This window comes from Haemorhous mexicanus, chromosome 10 (genome assembly GCF_027477595.1).
Source record: "Haemorhous mexicanus isolate bHaeMex1 chromosome 10, bHaeMex1.pri, whole genome shotgun sequence".
Lineage (NCBI taxonomy): Eukaryota > Metazoa > Chordata > Aves > Passeriformes > Fringillidae > Haemorhous > Haemorhous mexicanus.
The window spans coordinates 15,013,822-15,034,973 of NC_082350.1; the positions used below are offsets into that span (position 1 = coordinate 15,013,822).

At 43.8% G+C, this 21,152-nt stretch overlaps 1 protein-coding gene across 1 annotated transcript in view; it reads left to right on the forward strand.

Moving 5' to 3' along the window:
- The first annotated feature begins 3,382 nt into the window (after positions 1-3,382).
- The window catches only part of MB21D2 (Mab-21 domain containing 2), a 58,059-nt gene continuing 40,289 nt past the window's right edge, over positions 3,383-21,152 (forward strand). The window contains exon 1 of the mRNA XM_059855477.1: positions 3,383-3,601. Coding sequence (XP_059711460.1) covers positions 3,391-3,601 — 211 coding nt within the window. The 5' untranslated portion in view covers positions 3,383-3,390. The remainder of the gene's footprint in view (positions 3,602-21,152) is intronic.

Genomic DNA, 21,152 nt, shown 5'->3' on the forward strand with positions numbered 1-21,152 from the left:
GAGCACAGATTCTAGTACAGGTGAGAAGCAGTTCAGTAATCCAGGTTGTCAATCCCTATCCTGAATAAGGTGAATGTCCTCATTGGCAAGTCTTGGGGCTAGCAGAGGCCATAGGTTCCTTCCAGAGCCCAGATAATGCTCACAAGAGGAGCTTTGAGGATGCTGCATTTTTTTCCACAAAGAGTTCAATTTCAGAAAGAAAAAAGATTTGGTAGAAAACTCCAGGCCAACACTATTTGCAATCTCATTCTCATTTATTTGCTCAAGTAATCCCCAGTGCTTGATTTACGTAAGACTTGAATTAACTGTGTATTTATTCAGAGATCTTAAATTACACTGATGTGATGAGGTAAAATTGCAAGCTGATGCAGTTTCAAGGGTATTAACAAGCACATGATGGTGAGGCAGATCCCACTTGCTGCTGAGGAATCGAAGCCCATTCAAAGGTTTCTAGAGAAGGTGCTAAGAAGGGTCTTTTACAAGTACAACTGCTGTTCATGAAGCAAAATTTATCTTAGCACTGAGGTGAGGTAGAGAGGTGCAGTACCTGTCAGAGAATTTTGAAGAAAATTAAAGCTACTTGCTTGATGCTGCTCTTGGTGAGCAGTCTTGAGCTCAGACACTGAATGAAGCAAATTTTTGGATCTGAGCATTTCTGAATAATGCATGGTACCAGGAATAAAACCAATTCAGATGAACAAGAAGCATGGAGCAGTTATGAGCCTGATCTAATGGAAATTTTCTCTAAGGATGAAGGTGACTATGACTTCAAGCAGAGGTGTCATTAAAAGACAAACTGAACTCACCATTGCTTAGCTGTTTCTGAAGTACTTCATGTTTTTCCACAGGTGTTTAGTGAATTCAGGCAATGAAAGCTAGCTATGAAGTTGTCACTGAATGGGATTTAGACCTGTTAAATGAAGAGGGAGGAAAATGATAACGTGATCTATGGTTGATGTGGGTGGAGAGTTGATGGGACCATTTGGAGGTCCACTGAAAGACAGAGTCTGAGACAAAATGCTCATAAAGAAATGACTGTAACTTCTTGTATTGAAATATGATGCAGCAAATAGGATATGGTTAGGAAAGAAAGCTATCTGGTCCATGAAGCTTGTGGAGATCATCAGCTTGAAAAAGATGAGGCAAGATGATTGAGAATGAAAACTGTAACTGATATAAAAAGATCTGTCTGCTTTGCCTAAGTGGTGCCAGTGATGCATGCGGCAGAGCTGCTGGAGGTTTGCAACACGTGAAAGGGAAACAAGGATACCCACACAGCTAAAAATGGTTATGACAGGCACACAGGAGACTTAGAGGTGTTCAGAGATGGACAGGGCAGATCTTGAAGTAGGTTGGGGTTCAGGAACTACTGTGACTTCTGTGGGAGCAGGATTATCACAAGAGGGAGCTGTCCGCTTGTATGAGATTGTCATCCCGGCAAGAAACACTGCAGGGAAACAGCAGCAGGGCTCTCAAACCCTGGCAGGGGCAGGAGGCAAGAGGTCCCGAGAGCTCAGACAGGCAGTGACCACAGCAGCCTAGAGTGGAGGATATGGGCTGAGCCGAGCTAGCAGAACTAATCCCCCAGGGCAGGCCACCCACACTGCACACTGCTAATTGCTCTTCTGCAAGTCAGATCCTGCGTGGTGCTAGTGCTATCAGTTAATTGGGTTTTTGGTTTTTCTGTAGGCTTCTGGGGAGGGAGAAAAAGGAGAGGCGGTTGGTCAAAGTCAGACAAGGTGCTAGTCAGAGGTTCATGTGACAAGGCAGCTGATCAGCAAGGCTCCGGTGGTGAAAGAAGTCGATGTGTGCCAGTCGGCTGTGAGCAGTGTCTGAGCACAACAGGGCCCGTGTACACAGCAGAGGGCATGGGCACACACACACACACACACACACACACACACACACACACTCCTGCCTGTACCACTGGGACATCATTTCTTAGATAATGAGCATATCAGTGCCCAAAACGGTATCAGAGGCTACAGGACAAAGCCAGAGGCACCAGGTGTTCTGCTTCAATGGTTTGTGGTTTCTGTTACAAGGTCCAAACCTACCCTTCTGCTGAACTTCCACTTCTGATCAAGGTAATGATTCAGAGGAACTAAGCTCAGGTTTAAAGACTGGCATCTGTATTTACAATGTATCAGGCAAGTCAGCCTGTAACCTCTTCACATCCGCCTATGACCTCTTCACACTGAGCTTAGTTTCCCCTTCCAATTACTTATCCAAATGCTCGTGCCTGATTTTGGTAGACACATTTTACCATAGTCTGAGACTGAGCTGAAAGCTTTGTTTCCTGCCAAGAATCTTGAGAGGATAATACATATCCAAGCAGTTTGCATCCGTGGCATGGCATCTAAATGCCCTACAGAAGACAAAAACAATGTATTTGTATGCTCCCTGGGCAGAAAGACAGTTCTTCCAGTGGATGCACTAAGACATGTAATGGATCGTTCTTATATGTTCAATGATGGGTCAAGGCACAGAAGATCAGGCTAAAGGGAGAAAACCACTGCAGGTTGAAAAGTTAGAAGGCATTAAAATTACATACAGAAGAAAAGGGTGTAGTCTTGTCGATGGGAGAAATGGATGAAGATGAGAGGTCTGGGCTTCTTGCCCCAGGCTACTTGACCTCAGGCTAGTCTTCTGAGATCCCATTTTCCCTCCTACCCTTTGTCTATGTGGCTCCCAGGAGCTTCGAGGCAGGGTTGGTCTCAAGCACAGGAGTTACTGTACTTTATCTTGGTCATTTCTCCTAGGACACACCATAAAATCATTTCTTATATACATACATATATGTATATATAAAGCAACCTTCAAGATAGTGTAAGAAGCTAAAAAGGAATAAACACAATGCTTTGGGAACATGTGTGAAGAGCAGAGTTCACAGCCAGTTATTAATCCACTTTCAGGACAAGGCCTTTGCTGAAGTTTAAAATAAATTTAAATTTAAAAAGAAAAAAAGAAAGAAAGAAAGAAAGAAAAAGCTCATTTTATCCCGAGCCAGCGGTCTGGCTCCAGCCTCAGCACCCGCCCGCCGTGACGCCGGCAGCGGAGCACCCCCCCGCGGCCCCGGCCGGCGCGGGCGGCCCCCGCTGCGCTGCGCTGCGCTCCCCCCGGCGCGGCAGCGGGCGGGCGGCTCCGCGGTGCCGCGGGCGCGGCGCGGGCGGGGGCTGAGCCCGCGCGGCCGCTTGTTGATCGCGGCGGCCGGCGCCGCTCCGGGCTCCGCGCCGGCGGCCAGCCCCGCGCCCGGGCTTGCCGTTGCGCCACCGCTCGCATTCTTCCATTTCAACAGTGCAAACCCCTCCTTTTTTTTTTCCTTCCCCCCTCTCCCTTTCTTTACCTTTTTTTTTTTTTTTTTTTTTTTTTTTTTTTTTTTTTTTTTGCATGAAGATGGCGGCGCCTCTCGCCAGCAAGGCAGGGTCCGCCGGCACTACCAGCAAGCCTCCCTTCCCGGAGCTGGATTTCCGATCAGGAGCCAGGGTGGAGGAATTAAATAAACTCATCCAGGAATTCACCAAGCACGATCAGAGGGAGTACGACGACCAGCGAGCCCTGGAGATCCACACGGCCAAGGACTTCATCTTCTCCATGCTGGGTAGGGCAGGGACCGTGCGGGGCGGGGCGGGGGCGATGCCGGCCGGGGACCCCCGGGCAGGGCTCCCGGCGGTGCGGCACAGGCGAACCCTTTCCCCGCGCCGCGGCCTCGCCGGGCTGGCGGTGTCCCCGGTCGCAGGGTGGCTCTCACCCCCAGGAAACTAATTTTTCCTGTCCTATCCGACTAGCCTCTGGCAGCGATGTATTTATAAGCACAGAGGAAAGGCTGGGTTACAGAGCCGACCGGTGCCCGAGAAACACGCCGAGGCAGCAGGGCTGCAGGCGAGGCGAGTCCGACCCTTTATTGTTTTTACCCCCAACTATCGAGACATAGGAAGCACAGATTTTTAATTTTTTTTTTTTCTGGACCGCTTATTTTGGATATTACACCGGCGGATGCTTGTACAAGAGCATCTCCCGAACTGCCTTTCTTGCTTAGGTTGCAAAACTCGCAGCGAGTGGAGCAAGTCAGATTGTGGCGGGGGAATCTTCATCTGTGTGAAACTTCGAAGCGCGGACAGGAATCCTTAAACAAGGGTGAAGCATGTATTGACCCTTGCGGAAATCACCTGGGCTCTAGCATGACTAAGGCTTCTTAAGAGTAACAGTAGAATGACTAACAGCTCTGATTCTCCAGGTAGTCAGTTTCTGATAAATATTTACCGTGAATTAACTAAGAAATCACTCAGACGAATAAGAGCCTTCAGGATACAAAAGGATGCTCTTTAACTTGCAGATTAGACCTTGAAATCAGTCATCCAAATTTCAATCATTATTTTAAACATTCTCTCAAACATTTTTGTGTAAACAGCTGCTGTGGGCAGTGAATGGTTCTTTGTAGCTCAGAGGTGCACATACACCCTTAAAGCATACTTGGCAAAAACCGAGTGTATGGTCTACATGTACACTCCGAATAACCTACATCACTTTTCTCATCCAGAAACACAGAGCTGTCCTATTGCAATAATTATTATTTTCTGTCTCAAAGGATTGTCACTATGATAGACCACTTCCTCTATAGCCATGAACACACCTACACTGTTATGAGAACCTATCTGTCCCACTGGTTATATTCTAAGGTACCTGGATCAGTATAATTGCCCACTGTATGGGATTTGCACAATTTTATATGTGTATTGCTTTTTCACCAAGTGCTGGACAGGATATAGCAGACTAAATTTAGCCTGAGAACAAGGACAACAAGTTGAAAAGTCAGTAGCGTGTATATTTATAGTTGCAGTTATAAATATTTCCCCCTTCCCAGTTAAACAACAACAAAAAGATGTGGTGAAGCCACAGTTGCCTCAAAGCCTGTAGGATTTTTGTTCTTAAAAACATAATCTGGTGGAAGTCATCCAGTATTACGATCTGATACATTTTTCAATCAAGGCTTTAAATAACTGGCTGAGGAAACATGGCTGGATGGGATGGAGCGAAGAAGAGTGGAGAGAAAAAAGCAATAGCTGCTGTGGCTAGCAAGTAGAAAAAGCTTTGTATGATCCTGTTTAAGCATTAATAGTCTTTGCAGGGTACAAGGATCACAGAATTTCTTCCTGCCTCGTGTAGGAGAAAGCAATAGAAGAAAAACAGATGAATAAACTGGAGCATGCCTTGTATTTCTGCCAATACACCCTAATGCCTTGCTGTTCCTGAAACAGGGAGCCTTAGGCTGTTCAGAAGTAATGTAAATTAATGTGGTTGTCTCTGTTAATATAATGACTGGGAGATGAGCATTCTTCACTTTTAAATGTATAACTAAACCATTGGTTTCAACAAAAAAACTTATTTCTGTCTAAGTTGTACCTGATAATTTTCAGTAAGTCTTGTTTCTGAATAAAAGAAGAGACTTGAGGACTGAGCCCAGGACAGCAATGGAGATGGGATGTCTGATTTGCCTGCATTAGATACAGAAGTTGTGTTTGTGGATCAGATCCTTCTTAGCAAGACAGGCTTTTAAATCTAAAAGGATTTAACTTATTAATAAATAGCTCTTTCCCCTGTGCCTGATCTCTCCCATATGTACTGCTCTTATCTCGTCGGGTGATGATAGGAAAATTAAACATAGCTTTCCTGATTTAATTACACTGGTGTGTAATTGGTGGATGAATGATAGGTGAGGAGACCTTGTGAAGATTCTCAGATGTTTGTACTCTGCATGGCTTGCCCTCTAGGTCAGATTTTGCTTTTAATTTGTATTAACTCTTTTTCATCTGTGTTGTCTTGCCCTGGCTTTAAGTAACTGAACTCTGGGAGATCTAAAGAGTTGGACTGAGAGAAAATTAGGGAGAGGCACTACTTGTCGTGTGTTTGTCCAAAATCTTGTGTCCCAGGCATTAGAAAAGGACTGCAAATGACTTACCTCTCTGTGGGGGAAGTGAGGATTTTCTGAATGTGGGTGGTTCCTGGCCATTCGCAGTCCCTTTCACAGTCACCAAGACCATATGGTCTTGCCAACACCCTATACCAAAACAACAGGTGTATTTTGGTGCCTTTGTTGGTAAATTCCTGTACTCACACTGAGCTGTACCTGATAAATTCTTGTCTCTTTGATTCAGGTATGATTGAGCTTCAGAGGAGGGAAAGGCTGTAGGAAAAAGAGTGGAGAAAAGACAGTCTTAGTCAGCCAGAGGGCTGGCTAAGAGGGGCTGAGACACCAAGTCTCTACCTGCTGATCATGAAAGGAGCTAACTATTTATTCCCCTGATGACTCAGTTTTGAGGGGTTTTGTGCTTAAAAAGTGATAAAGGAGTATTTTTATCAAATGATGATATTACAATCAATGATATTTTGATTTTTAAATATCAAAAAATTGCCATTGTGATGGGATGTGCAAAGCAGTCAAATTAAACACCATTTAAGGGTACCTGAGCTAGAGGGTACTTTTCTTGCAGTACAAGTACTTTCAGGAAATTCTTTATTAAACACTGCCTGTCTCTTTCTGTTCAGCACCTAAATAAAAAGTGCTTTAATGCACAGATGTGGTAGGCTTAAAGAAAACATATATTATCCTCTTGGGAACTAGAACATTTCATATAAAATAACTTCTTGAAATTTCTAGTGCTATTGCTGCCTCAAACCAGCTCATGTTGTTTGGAATACTGACTCTAGAATTTTATATAGTAACAAGAGAAAGGAACAAAAATATATTAATAACTACAGTCTATATAGAGCTACATTCTCCACTCCAGGTACACATCAAGGTTCAGTCATCTAGAGCAGTTTTCAAGCTCTTTGGTGCAAGTTGGTGTTTTTTTTCTATTTCCTACTATGAGACTTCTCAGCAGAGCCAGAAGACAGATGCTTAGGGCATTTCCTGCCATTCTCCTTCCTGAGAAATCAAATCAGGGAAAGGACTAGTTTAACTTGGTACTAAAGTGACCTTTTGGGGCTTTAAGGCCTCTAGTGTGTCTTTTTGTCACTTCAGTGTTTACTTCTGTGGGAAGTGCCCACCAGGGCAGGCCAAACTTTGAGCATCTGCAGCCAGCTGCAACTTAGAGCTGTTGACAAGACCTCTAGAGAGCTTGTCTCAGCACCTGATACAGGAGAGGTGGTGATCCTATTCTGAGATCATTTCCTAATTCTCTGGTGTCTGCCTGCTGCTGTGCTGGGTGTGCTAGCAAGTGTTTGTGATAGAGGCAAGTCTCAGAGTGGAAGCAGGGCTGGCATCAGCAAATTATTTCTGCTGCAAATACCAGATTCCCAAATGGAGTGAGCTACCCTGCTGAGCCCCTGCATCTGTAGCAAGGCTTCCAGCTGTTTCCTGGACTCACGGGCCCCTAAAATATGTGCTCTGGAGGTGCAGATTGCTGTGCTGACAACACAGGTGTCCTCACAGTAGCTTGCCTTTGTCAGCAGCTTCTACAAGGAAAGAATTTTCCAGTTTCCCCCTGTACCTGAGGTCTGTGTAGCAGAACAGCATTGACAGTGTACTCTTGTGTGGGTTTGTGTGGCTTTTTTTTTTCTCCCCTTCCCTACCTGCCATAACTTGCTGATAAAATCTATTGTAGATTAGATTTCAGGCATTGTTTGAAGTGTTACCTGTTTAGGTATGTGTCTAGGATACATCATGGAAATTCTCTGGTTCCTGTTGTAGTGTCAAGCTGATGAAATAGCAACAGGATTGGAGTGATCTCTCTAGGGTTAAGTCTTTTGTGTGTGTGTGCCTTCTCTCAAGAGAAGCCAATCATGATAGGAGCACACTGTACTCTGAGGCCTATGTTAATGAAGGCTCCCTGCTGGCATTCCCTGTGCTGCTGAATGCATAATGCACAGCTGTTAAAAACAACCTTACTCTATCACAGATTTCATTTCTGGCTTCACTTGTGTCTCCTCTCCCTGCAGACCACATGTTTCTGTATTTGCATTTGAGGCTGGGGGGGTTTCTTGGTGGTTTTGTTTTTCTTAATTAGGGGACAGTGTACTAAACTGGTAAGGTAGGCCTACAGAGCATTGGTAGCTTCTATTTGGTTGTACCTGTCAGAAATCAACTAATTTCATCTCACTGGGAATTAGTTAAAAAAGGTTTAGTAGCCTCCTCTGTCTCTTTGTTGAAGGGATTGTTGGTCCATGTATGTGTCATCAGTGAAAATAGATTGAAAATCTTTGTCTCAATTTGTTTTAAGATGCTGGTATTTTACTTGCTCGACTACTGTTTTGAAACATTAGTCTGTGATGCAGAGTATTTAGTGTAATAGCTGGGAACATGTCCTGAGGGCACAAATTCTCATGGCAGGCTTGTCAGACTGCCCACCGCCTGTTCTTTCGTCTGTGGAAATATTTGTAAAAGATTTGGGAGAATTCTTGCCAAGCCCAATTATGCAATTATGTTTTAAGGGCAATTTTATAATTATAGTGGAGGATGGTAACCAGGAAACAGGAGTTGTTGAGGTTTTGACTTTTCCTTTTTTTTTTTTTTTAATGTGACTTTGTGTGAATGCTAAAATATTCGGGGCAATTCTAGTTAGAAACCAGTTGTTCAACTTTCTTTTAAGCAGCTGGCTACTTTTATAGGTGAAGATAAATTATAGATGACTCCAGCATTGCTCAGGAAGGCTGGAGGACATGTTTTATTATAGCTTTGGTAATCTGCAGGTTGGATGTGTACTCAGAGACCCAGAGTAGCCCATTGACAATGTCCAGTCTAGAAGAAACTCAGAGGGTAAAAGTCCTGCCTGGACTTCCCAAAGAGAATCTCCAAGCTGATCGGGTTTTTTTTTTGACAGTTGGGTTTGTCTGTCGTAATTTTTCTTTCACAAATGCCAGGTTCCTGCTTTGTCTCCTGCACAGCTGAAATTTTTGCACTTTTTCTTGGGCCTTGACATGTGCACTTTTGCATTGAGGTGCACCTTTAGGGGCATGTCCCAGTCCTTTTGCTGCAAAGATGGTTTTCCCAGGCACACCTCTAGAATCTCTCCTGCCCAGGTCAGACCCTGTTTGTACTCTGCAGGATTGGTTAGGTGAGAAAGTGCCAGGAAGAGATGGCACTTTCTTGGCTAAGGCCAAGATTGCCTTTCACCTCCAGTCAAGGGGTCTTGAGTTGCAAGGGCTGCTTCAGCATGACACTGTGAGCAGTGATTGAGATGGCAGATTGCACTTCCAAGCATATCTGTGTGAAACCCTGTGGTGGCAGCTGCAGGTAGAGGCCCTGGAATAGACCTGCCAGGCTTCTGTGAGTCTAAGAAAAATGACCTGGCGTTGAGTCCCTCACCTTTGTCTGGGTGATGCTGATGTATGAAGCTCACTTGAGAAGCAAGAGCTGTAGATCATTTGCTGTGAAAGGGGAGGCTTAAGAGTTGAGTGCATTATATAGGGTGACATATCTCCTGGGTTTTTCCTTAGCAACAGCTGGGGTGGTAAGTTCCATGTCCTAAAAGAAAACCATTAATTCTGGCCATTGGTACCTTGGCCTGCTATCCTCTGAACAGGGAGAAAATTCCTTGAGAGTGACAGTCCTTTCATGTGTACAACATAATATGTTACATTTAGACTCTTTACATTGCTTTGGGGTATGAAACAACAGTAGAATAGGTGGAGTTCTGGGGAAGCAAAGGGGATATCTGGAGGAGTTTTTTTCCCTTGCAAAAGCAGAAGATCTATCATGGGAGCTAAGCAGAAAGCAGCTTTGGAGGCTGAATTCACAGAATGTCCTTTATTGGGAAAAGAGCAGTGAGCCTGCATGGGAGCAAGGGTGAGAGAGCTGAAAAATGACCTCTAGCTGCATGGCTCGAGTTATTGGTCCGAGTCTTGTCCTGATGACTTGTAGAGTGGTGTGAGTTCAGGAGCTGAACTGTAGCTTTATTGGAACTCACAACCATATTTCATAGGTTCCCCATCTTAACTATGGATTTTATATCCAGTGAAGTTTTATGACTTCTGTTAGCACAAACCTCTCTTACTGTCTAAGTAACAAAAATATGGCAGTCGGCTTTTCTTGGTGGTTTTTTTTGATTTTTTTTGGGGGGGATTGCTTTTTTGTTGTTGGTTTCTTTTTGGTTTTATTTTTTTTCTAATGGAACTGGAAGGCAGCTTATGAGACATTCAAAATAAATCTTTCAGCAGCAGCTGATGTTCCAATTGACAAATGCAGCTATGGATTTTGCTATGTTTCATTAAGAGAACTCCACTGTTTGCTTTCATTTCTACCATTCTGTTGCGTTCCCTTTTACTGTAAATAGCAATTGTCCTGGACTGAGTGGATTAATCTGTACCTTAGTACTTCAACCAAACTGGCAGGTCCCTAAATCGTGTACTTTTACAGTAGATAAAATTTCTGCAGCTCTTTCAAAGCACTATTTCAGTGACTGTGTGGTTGTATAGGAAGCATTCAGTTTGAAGAAGATAGCTTCCCTGCTCCCCAACATATTTGACTTTTGAGCTTTTAATAAACACTGGATGCTAAGAAAGTCACAACGATCTTATTAATGCATTGTTTCAACTGTCAGACAGTCTGATTTTAACCTAATTTAAAGTATTTAATTAGAAGGTTGTTAATGTATTTTGTTATGAGCATGCTGGGGTCAAAAGTACAAATACCATTGAGTGGGGGGGATTGGTTGCTCTAAGGTTCATAATATCCATGTCTTTGACACAGCAGTGGTAGCTACTGCCACCCACTCATGTTTAGGGCTGTGGGCAGACATTTTCACAGCATTGGGTGGCTTCAGCTGGTAGAACAGGAGGTGGGTGGTATCTATTTCAACCTAAGAAAATCATTCTGTGGGTGAAACACTGAGTCAGAGTGAGGACACCCTAGACCTCTGTTCTGAACTGCCCCCAAATTTATACAGATCTATGCAAGTTTCGGAATATAATCATATGTAGTAGGCCTTGGTACTATGAGAAGCCTTCCTTGTCTCCTGTGCTTCAGCAGTCTGTGAAAGGTGGGGTGGTACTGCAAGAGTGGAACATTGTGGTGCTCCAGTTCTTCACGACAGGATGGTTTAATCATGCAGCTCTCCCGTGTAAAGGGAAGTCTGGCTCTGAGAGTCTTGCCATGAAAAGTATTTAAATAATGAAGGCAAATGGTTGACTGTCATTTGGTGTTGATCTAGTGGCTTTGAGATCAAGTACAATTCAACCTTTATGAGAGAGATTGCAACCTAACCCAGTTCTAGCAAGTAATCTTGTTTTGTACTGAATGGACCCCAAAGTAAAATTGGGACAAATTAGTTTAAATAATGCATCCTGTCTGTAGTGTGCATAGTGATGCAATTTGGCAGTGTCAGGCAATGTCACTCAGTAGAAGGCAGCAGCTTGTGACAGAAGGCAAGGGAAAAATACAAAACTAGAAATCCTGCTTGGATAGCCATTAGGAGTGAGTTTTTTTTATTTTTTTAATTTTTTTCCCTGTCCCATGACAAATTTATAAGGTCATAATTTAGGAGAAAAGTAGAGATTTATGTGTGGGATGTCATTGTTCTGCCAAGAGCTTCTTTATGTGGCTTGCAGTCAGACCATACAGAACTTCTTCTACCCACTGATGGAGTGAGAGTTCAGAAATTATTTGGTCCAGAACTACTGAGCAGCTAGAGAACACTTTCAGTTTCATCTGGAAATAATAAAGTCAGTTCTTGCTTTACTGCATAATCTGCTAGGCAGTATGCTTTTTTTGTTCTAAAATGTCTTGTCTCAACTCTCCTGTTCCTGTCTGTGGGATCTTTTGGCACTGCTCCACAACCCTCTCTCTGTCCCATCCACAGGCACGTGCTTGGAGATATTTTGTGTTTGTTTTGTTCCTCTCTAATTAATGTATAAGTTAGTGGTAGAACAGCAGGAAAGCTGCGTTTGCTGACACTTCATGAAATAATGATTTAATCCTTTGTGACACATTCCTGCTGAGTGTCAAAGCTGATAACTCTAATCTCTGTCCCTAGCTCAGTGCAACAGGAACCTGTTCTAGAGGGTATTTTGCATGATCTTGCAAGCTCTTGTAGGTACTTTGTGACCAATTCATGTAAACTCTTTTTGTATGTTGCCACTCTTGAGCGTGATTGTTTAGGATTGTCTGGCACACTGAGGAATCTGGAGTTGAGAGCAAACAAAGGAGCTAACATTTGTCTGCTTCAGATGAAATAAGGGTTGTCCTGTGAGCAGCAGGGAAATGCCCTCATTTCCTTCTAAATGCACCTCTTCCTTTGCCAGCCATCAGAGCAAGGCATGGTTCTGTTGATCCAGAGATGCTCCTTGACAGAGCTTTACACTAGTTTGGAAGGGGGAATGATGGACCAAGGGGATCTCAGTGCCCTGAGCTGGAGGACCATGACTGAGACAATGATCAACTCACAGTCAGCCATGAAATTGTGTGGGATCTGCTGCTCCAGCTGGATCCTTACAAATCTGTGTGGCCTGATAGGATTCATCCAAGAATTTTTAAAGACCTGTTGATGTTATCACAAAACCTCTCTTAATGACTTTTGAGTGCTCTTGGGAATCCAGAGAAGTCCCAGCTGTCTGGAAGCTGGCAAACATTCCTGATTTTCAAGAAGGGCAAGAAAGAGGACCCCAGCGACTACAGGCCTGTCAGTCTCACTTTAGTGCATTGTAAAGTTATGGAGAAGATTGTTCTGGGAGGTATTGGAAAACACTTTGGAGACAACACAGTCATTGATCACAGCCAGCACAACTTCATGAGAGGAAAGTCTTGCTTGTTGAATTTGATTTTCTTTATGACAAGGTAACAACCTAATTACCTTACCTTCAGGCACAGCATCACCAGCTGGACAAGGGAGGGGATTGTCCTGCTCTGCTCTGGGGCAGCCTCACCTCGAGTGCTGGGGCAGCTTTGGGCACCACAATGAAGGAAAGACACCAAACCACTAGAGAGCATCCAAAGGAGGCTGTGAATGGTGAAGGAGCCAGAGGGGAAACCGTGTGAGGAGCAGCTGAGGTCCCTTGGTCTGTTCAGCCTGGAGGAGGCTGAGGGAGACTCTGCAGTTACAGCTTCCTCCTGAGGGGAAGAGGAGGGGCAGGCACTGATCTCCTCTCTGTGCAGAGCAGTGACAGCACCTGAGGGAGTGGCCTGAAGCTGTGTCAGCAGAGGTTGAGGTTGGATATTAGGAGGAGGTTCTGCCCCCAGAGGGTGGTTGGGCTGGAACAGGCTCTCCAGGGAAGGGGTGACAGCACCAGCCTGGCAGAGCTCAAGAAGAGTTTGGGCAATGCTCTCAGGCACATGGTGTGACTCTTGGGGATGGTGCTGAGCAGGGACAGGAGTTGGACTTGATGATCCTTGTGGTCCCTTCCAACTCAGCAGATTCTGTGGAACCCACCACTCTTCATTCTACATGATTCCGGATCCTGGGTTTGGATGCAAATCTGTATGCAGGGTTAGCTGAGAAACTGTTCTGCAGTAATTAGTCCTTGAGATACAGCAAGCAAAGCTTGCTTCTCTTCTGGAAGGGACTGTGAATGGCTGTTTAAAATAAACTTTTGGTTTAATGGTTTAAACAAAAAATGTGCAGCTCTGCAAATAGAGAAGGGAATGTCACTGTAACAACACTTCAGGGCCTCTGAAATTAATCTTTTACACTTGCAATACAGTGTGCTGAATGGTAGATCAGGTATTGATATTAGCCCCTTGATATAAGGCCCTTAAAGCTTGAGTTGCTGAAATATCTGTATTTTGTAGACAGTAGGACAACCGTGTGCTAAGCAATCAGTAACTTGAGGAAAATAAGAGGAATGCAGGTCTCTCTGCCAGCACAGCATGTCTCTGACAAGCTGAATTAAATGCCCGTGTTTTTTTCCAATGAGCAAGCTGTAATGCACATCTAAGTGCATTATTGAGAAAAAGGAACCATTACAATTTGATTGAGCATCTCTCAGAGGCTTGCATTATGTAATAAGTTGTCTGTAAAAGTTCGACCCTGAACTTGCATTTTTTCTTAATATCCTGTGAATGTGCAAAATTTACAGTTGAGGCAACAATGTTACAGTGAAAATAACCCCTTTGACACAGGCGTGTAACATCAAAGAAAGACTGTTTCTGTGCTGTCATTTTAATTGTCTTGGGGAGAGATTCATATGTGCTATATAAGCACTTAGCAAAACTATTTTCACACTATCAGAGCTTCAGGGTTAAATTACAAGTTAGTCTGGAAAATCAAAGTTTATAAAATTATTTTCATCCTTTTAAACCTAAATCCTGGCTATGAACTAGGGCACTCATGAGTTACTTTAGTAACTAGACAAACCCTCTCACTCCTTCACCTTAAAAATCTGGAATCATCTTTTTATCTAAACTGCTTCTTAAAAATTCAGGAAAGAAATCGGTGTTAAAAAATCTGCTCTTATGCTGAGACCAGTCTTGTAAGACATTGCTTGTATATGTGTGAATCACTCTATTGTTCTGTGTATGTCACTGAGTTCTCAACGTCTTTTAAGTGACTCTTTCTTTACCTTAAAATGTGTATCTGCCTTTGTTTTTTTCTATGTGGAGGTAGCAGCCCCTCCCAACAGAGCTGTTCCAGTGTGGCAGGCTTCACTGGGCCAAGGCCAGCACTGCCTGGCGAGGACTGTAGGAGTCCTATGGAAAAGATTTCTGTCTGAGGGAAACAGGAGTGAGGGAGACAAATGAAGAAAATCCCCAGACCCACAGCATGTTGATAGACCTCCTGTTGTTCTTAATTCGTGTCTGTAAATGGCACTGGTTTCCGCTGTTGTGCACCGAGACAATAATAAATAACAATCCTTAGCATTTATATACCACTTCACAATTTTCAGTGTGTTCAACACACATTAACTAATTCAGCTGAGATACACATATTCTGTGAGCAAAACTACTCTTCTTGCTGCCCAGGGGAACCTTTTATTACAGCTGGGACAAAGCTTTTCTTTTTACCCTTAACTGGAGCTGTTGGCAGGAATGTTCTATACAGGGCCTGTGTCTTTCTTCCCGAAGGTTTTAAGCATTTGCATGTACCTCTGTTTGCACAGGAACTGGACCACTCCCAAGTCATATGTGATACTATGAAAAAGATATGCAGGAGACTTTTCTTTGTATTTTGTGCTGCAGATATGCAGACCCAGGGTTAATAGCTCTGTGGTTTCAGAAGTCATTGAGTTAGCAAAGATGGGGCTACATTAAGTGCATCTTTCTGTGCTTCCATAAGGTTTTCAGGGCTTGCCATCTCCAGTGGTCCTCAAGGCTCAGGAGGGGAATAAGTCTCTGTTAGTTTTGACTGTGTTGGATCATCACACCGTGTGCTGAAGAAAATTGAGGATGCTGGGTGGTTTTGGTGCACTAGATCCAGCACCTGCTAGGCCACCAGTCTGTCTTTTGGGGCAGGAGAAAGCTCAACAGAAGCCTATTGCCACGTGAGAGGTGTTTTGAAGGTAATTAAAGACATTATGCCCTATTATTTGTAATCCTGAATCCCAAACATGTTGTTTGGGGTCCCTGACATGCACTGGCATGAATCTAATCTGTCAGGCACCTGACTCGTTTTCTGCCTTGGCATTTTGCATATGTGTATAGAGCTGGTGAGAGGGTGTTTGATGCATCCCTGTCTGCATCTTCAAGCTGGGCAGGAATGGTTCCACATTTTCTTTTCAAGAATAGCAACATTTTAGCATTCCATTTGGGTGACTAGAAGATAAGCATCTTATTTAATCAGGTCATATAACGTGGGATTAGAGGTTTACCTTGGAAGTAACTGTTTTGTAGTCTTTGTAAATTGGTGCCTGGTACTTCAGAATGGCTTTACAGTTTTAACTCTTTTTCTGTTCTGAGAGATTTAGTTATAGCTAGTGGTCACACTTCTGGATTTCCTCTTTGTCTAATCTTACAGTAACCTTCTGGTTTAGAAGTGATGGCTGCAGGTTTGACCTGAAACTGATTCTGCAAGACCAGCATGGAGTATAATTTTCCTATAAATGGTTGTATGAACCAGGAGCACTGTTAGCCTTTTAGTGACCTAATTACGCTGGCAGGTAGCATTTTGAGATCAGAACTCTCATCTTGCTACAGCTCTTCCTTCAGCTAACAGTGCATGAGAGAAGAACAGCATGTTTCTTGCAGGTGATGATTTCTCTTTCAGTGGCTTTGATATCCTCATTTTGTGTTTGAAGGTAATGTGCAGATTGCTGGGTGGCGTCACTCAAAGTGACTGACTGAGTGAGCTGCTGTAGCGTGTGAAGATGTCTCCAAGACAACTGATTTCCTGGTCAAACAGCACATTGGCTTCTGCCACAAGACATTTTAAGGGAGCTGGTGAGCTGAAGGAGCAAGATATTTTAACAGTTAATTATTAGCACTGTAGCTGCCAAATGCAGCTCAGAGTCTAAGGCTGAAAACGTGCCTATTACACACTGTAAATGAATGACTTTAAATAAAAAGGATTGTGTTATTTGATTAGCAAACTGAATTATCAGAAAACTTCTACCAAATAATAGGAATTAATTCCCCCCCCTTTACAGTTCTTTTTCTCCAGTTGTTATATGTGGAATTTAGGGACCTTTTTTTACTCTCACATTTTGTTCTCTATGTCCCTGCTACCTTTCATCTTTGCTTTTTAAGTATTAGTGTGCCGTATTTTTTTCTAAAATATACCCAAAAAAATTAAATGTTTGTTTCTGTTTTCCTTATTCTCTGAAACTTAGAAAGGTTTAGTGACTCCATTCTATTCTAAAGTTAGGATAATAAAAGCTTGAAGCATTGGATTTTTTCCCCTGTGTTATCCCCTCCTCCCAGCCCCCTTTGTCTCCAGAAGAGCAGTGCTACTGAACAGGTGTAGAGCATTTCAAATTTTTTCTTCTGCATTTCAAATTTTAAACTTTTCTTCAGAAAGCATTCCTGTGTCCATCCTGTTTCAAGGTACTTGGTCCAAACCAAAATGAAAAATACCCACTTGTTTTCCCGCCTTCCTTGCAAGGCTTGGCTGTTCTGCTCAGCTGAACAAACCCCACCTTTGTCTTCGCTTTGGAATAAGAAACAAGCAGGCTTGTTGATTTCTGCTGCATTAATACTCTCATTCCTCACAGAGATGTAGTGGTTATCAGGGGTAGGGTGGGAGCTGCTGGCTGCTGTTTCCATGAGATCTCCAGCCCCAGAGACAGCACAGACTGAAGGAACACGAGCAAAATGCGCTTTGTGCAATGGTGGCTAGTGAGAGCACAGAGAGTGCTGAGAACGCTTGAATATTTTCAAATAATGTGCAGGAGAGCCAAGGGTTGTATCCCTGCCCTGACCTCTGTCCCATGGCACATCTGAACCTGAATTCTCAGCTAATAACCCCTAAGCTGCCTTCTCTGAGCGTGCCTGCATTCGATGGGGAATTTTAGGAATGCGCATTTCAGCACAGTGTTGCTGCTGCTCACCCCCTGCTCAACTAAGAGCTTTAGAAGCTGGTGTGGGGTTGGTATTGCCAGGATAAAACCCCATTGTGGTTTGCAGTATTCTTTAACTAAAGATTTATTTTCCTGGGTAAGGTTCCATTTAGAACAGCAGGAGCCAACATCAAAGAGCTGGAGAAAGGCCTCTTCCCTTTCCCTGACACAGCTTCAACCCTCTCCCTTCACCATCCCCTCTCCCAGTTCCTTTGTTTTTAAGGCATTACAACTTTAGTGACTGGAATATTGAAGAGACTGTAGTTAGTGTTGTATTGCTCACAATTACAGGGGCAGTTGATCTAAGGAGGTAAGAGGAGAAGTGGGCGGGTAGAGCTAGTATCACTGATGCAAACCCTTCTCTTTTGATGTCCCCTCCATGCTGATGCAACTCCATCTTTAGCCTCCAGCCACATAAGTATTTCCTGTTGGACGATTTGGGAGGTCTGCTCTTGACCCATACGGGAGGAAGTTGGGAAACTGGTCACAGAGGCCCCACCACCTGCTTGGCTTGTGCACAGCTCTGTGTGCCTTTTGCTGCATGTGAGTCTCACACAGCAAGGCAGCAAGAGTCTGTGGGTTTGTTTTGTAGTAGATATGGTTACAAGGATGCTCCTTAGTCCATCCCTGTCTCTGTTTCTGGTGGTAGTTGAAGGTCCTTCTATTTGCTTTGAAAAGCAGCTGACAAAGCAAGGCAAAGCAATTTGTGTCCTCAGCAGGGCAGAATAATCATGTGACCAGAATCTCTGAAAGATCTCAACAGTGCATCTTGGAGTCTCATCCAAACTGTGTTAATGCAGAATTCCTACACATGCAGGCATTCAGTGCCACATTTGATAACTAGGCAGTGATTCAAGCTGTTTGAGATCCTACATGCAGTATGAGAAGCAGCCTGGACCAAAATGAAAAAACCCTGGGTGACTCTGGAGGAAAATGTAAGGTTATTTTTAGGATTGCTGCTATTCTGTTGTGCACCAAGGAAGATAATGCTCCAGCTTTGCACTACAGGTCAGCATTGTTCAGCCTTATTCCTCATTTCTTGGCCCCATCTATTTTAACTGGCAAATATTGTTTGCTTGAGCACCTCCTTTTGTGACCCTGCATCTACTCAGCTAGGTGCTGGACAAAGCAAGAGTTTGAAGCAACCCAGGCCTTGTGTTCTGTATATAAAATGCAGTTAAATTTGTTCCTGGTCATCTTGCAGCAAAGCTATTTGTGCCCTGCCTATGGCCTGGCTTGCAAGCTGCAAATGTCTGGATAGGATTTATTATCTCTGACCATAAAATTTTAAACTGCTTTTAATGGTAGATATTAAATCACTGCTGCCCCAATTCCAATCTCTCTGCAGAATTTCTGAGTTCCTAGGAAGGCATTTTCTCTGCCAGTAACATTTGTTTTCTGAGAGCAGAGGCAAGTTACAGGGCTGTTCACAGGAGGATGATGGTGAGGGACCTGTGTGCTGGCCAGTGTCCAGGCATCTGTCTGGCTCCAGGGAGCAGAGCCAGGCAGACCTGGTACGGCTGTGATGTGACTGAGGGATGTTTGTATTGGTGTCTGGGTGCAGACACTCTGCTAGGACACAGGGAGTGAGTGTCTCTGCTCTTGGCTTTGTTCCTCCTTGATTGAAGTATCTTTGACACAGCAAGAAAACTGGAATTCAGTGCTTCAGCACTGAGCTTCTTACAACAAGCTATTTTATTTTTTGTACATGTCTAATAAATGCTGAACTGTTCAGTGTTGTCACTCAATATGGCTTTGTCCCCTGCTGCTGGGAGTCTCTGCATAGATTTCTCTTGAGACTGGGAAAATGCTTCCTCCAGGATGGCATGAGAGGCACAGTGTTCTAGCTGAGGCTGTTGTTCGTCACCTTTGCCTAGAGAGCAGTGGCAGCACTGAAACAGAATCTAATGTTTCTTAAATCAATTAATAGCCTTAAAGCCCTTTTCAGGAGCGTGCAAAGACAGCTGTGTCAGGTGGGCAGGAGATGTCTTCCTTGCCAAGGAGGGGGAGATGCCACCTTCTGTGCTGCATTTGCAGGGGGGGCAGAGAGCCACCCAGGGCTTCCCACTCTCAGGCCTATGCACTTTACACTGCTCCATCTTCCTCACGGTCACCTAGCTTTCCATTTCATCAGCAGGAGTACCATTTAGTGTGTTTTGCTTTAACCCAAAGCTGGACATCATAGAAAATAGTTATCTAAGGAAAATAGTCTTACCAATAGGCTGGTAAGAATTGTTCAACGCCAGCCTATGAGAAAAGGTTGCAAAAATTTACAGTATGCTGTGGCAGAGTTTTCCAGAGCTTGTGCTTGACTGAAGTAGGAGAACTCCTGTCCCTAATACAGTGTTTAAAACCACTGTTCAAAGCAGTGCCTGTGGTGATAACAGTTGGAAGCAATCTTCTGGACCAGAGTAGCCAAAAGCTTAAAAACATCTAATATTTGATAATTTTCATCTTCTGGAAGATCTGTGCTGTCTAACTCAGGGGTTATTTCACTTCCCTTATGGTGGGAAAGGCAGGCTATCATCAGTAGAGACCAGACCAGGGTTTAAGCAAAACCACTTTCAGCAAGAAGGCTTTCCACAAGTGGCTCTGCCTGTCTGATGTTAAAAGGAGACTCTGACTTTTCTTCTGCTCATTCTCACACCTCTAAAGGTTGAGCAGTCCATTTTCACAGTGCTCCGTATGGCTTCTTCCCATATTAGAAAGGAAGTTGCTGAATACGGGCATCCCAGGGTGCATGCGTCTGTCTGTCTGGACCTGTCCCATCAATTAAACAGCAGCTGACGTCATATTTGAAGGTCAGCTGTTTTATAACCTAATATTATCTTTTTTTTTTTCCCCTCTGGGTTTATTATCCCTCTCCAACCTGCAGCTCAGCACCATCTGGTGCAGGCACACAAGGGAGAAAGATTAGAGAAAGTAAAGCAGCTTTGTTCGCTTCCCCCATTGCTTCCGATGTACAGAGGAGTTGGCAGTCTCTTGCAATATTGCATTTTAAGTGGTGGGGAGGGCTGGATCCTGTTTGCTATCTGAGAGAGGGAAAAACAGTCTGTGCTTACCAGCAACCTGTCAGGAAGTGTCTCAGGATTCCTGAGGGTCTTACTGTGGCCACAAAGTGTACGTTGCTGACATTTTATTCTATATTGAAATACTGTTGGTTTTTTTATGACCTGTTTTTCTCAGCACACTTATTTTCCTTACCTGTAAATTGCCAGAAGCACTCTTAAATGAGGTACATGTGCAGTGCTGACCCCAGCTAGAGTCTGATTTGGGGGTGAAGATCTCTGAACACCTGAAGTGCATTTACACCTGACAGAGCCAAGCTGTCACACCACAAGCATGTTCTGCCACACAGAGGTAGCTCCATCTTCCCTGGTGGCATCTGTCTGCACATGCCAGGGAGGTGAATATTTTCTTACCCAGCCTCAGCCTACAGGGAAGACACATGAGTTGTTTTCATTTCATAGGCAGGGTTGGGTTGCACAAAAGCTTCACCCTCTCTCCCATCCTCCCTCCTTCTTTTTCTCTGTCCATCTAGAGGTAGGATTGCTTTCTGTCCAAACTGCATGGTGTTGATTTTCTGTAAAGGCAAAGCTCTTTTTTTTTCCAGTAATAAAATGATAATAATTCTAGAATGCTGATCTCCTCATCCAGCTGGTGTACTTGCAAACTACTATCTTGTTGCTTTTCTTCAGTGTTTCAAATTTTGCATTTGGCTATTTTGAAAC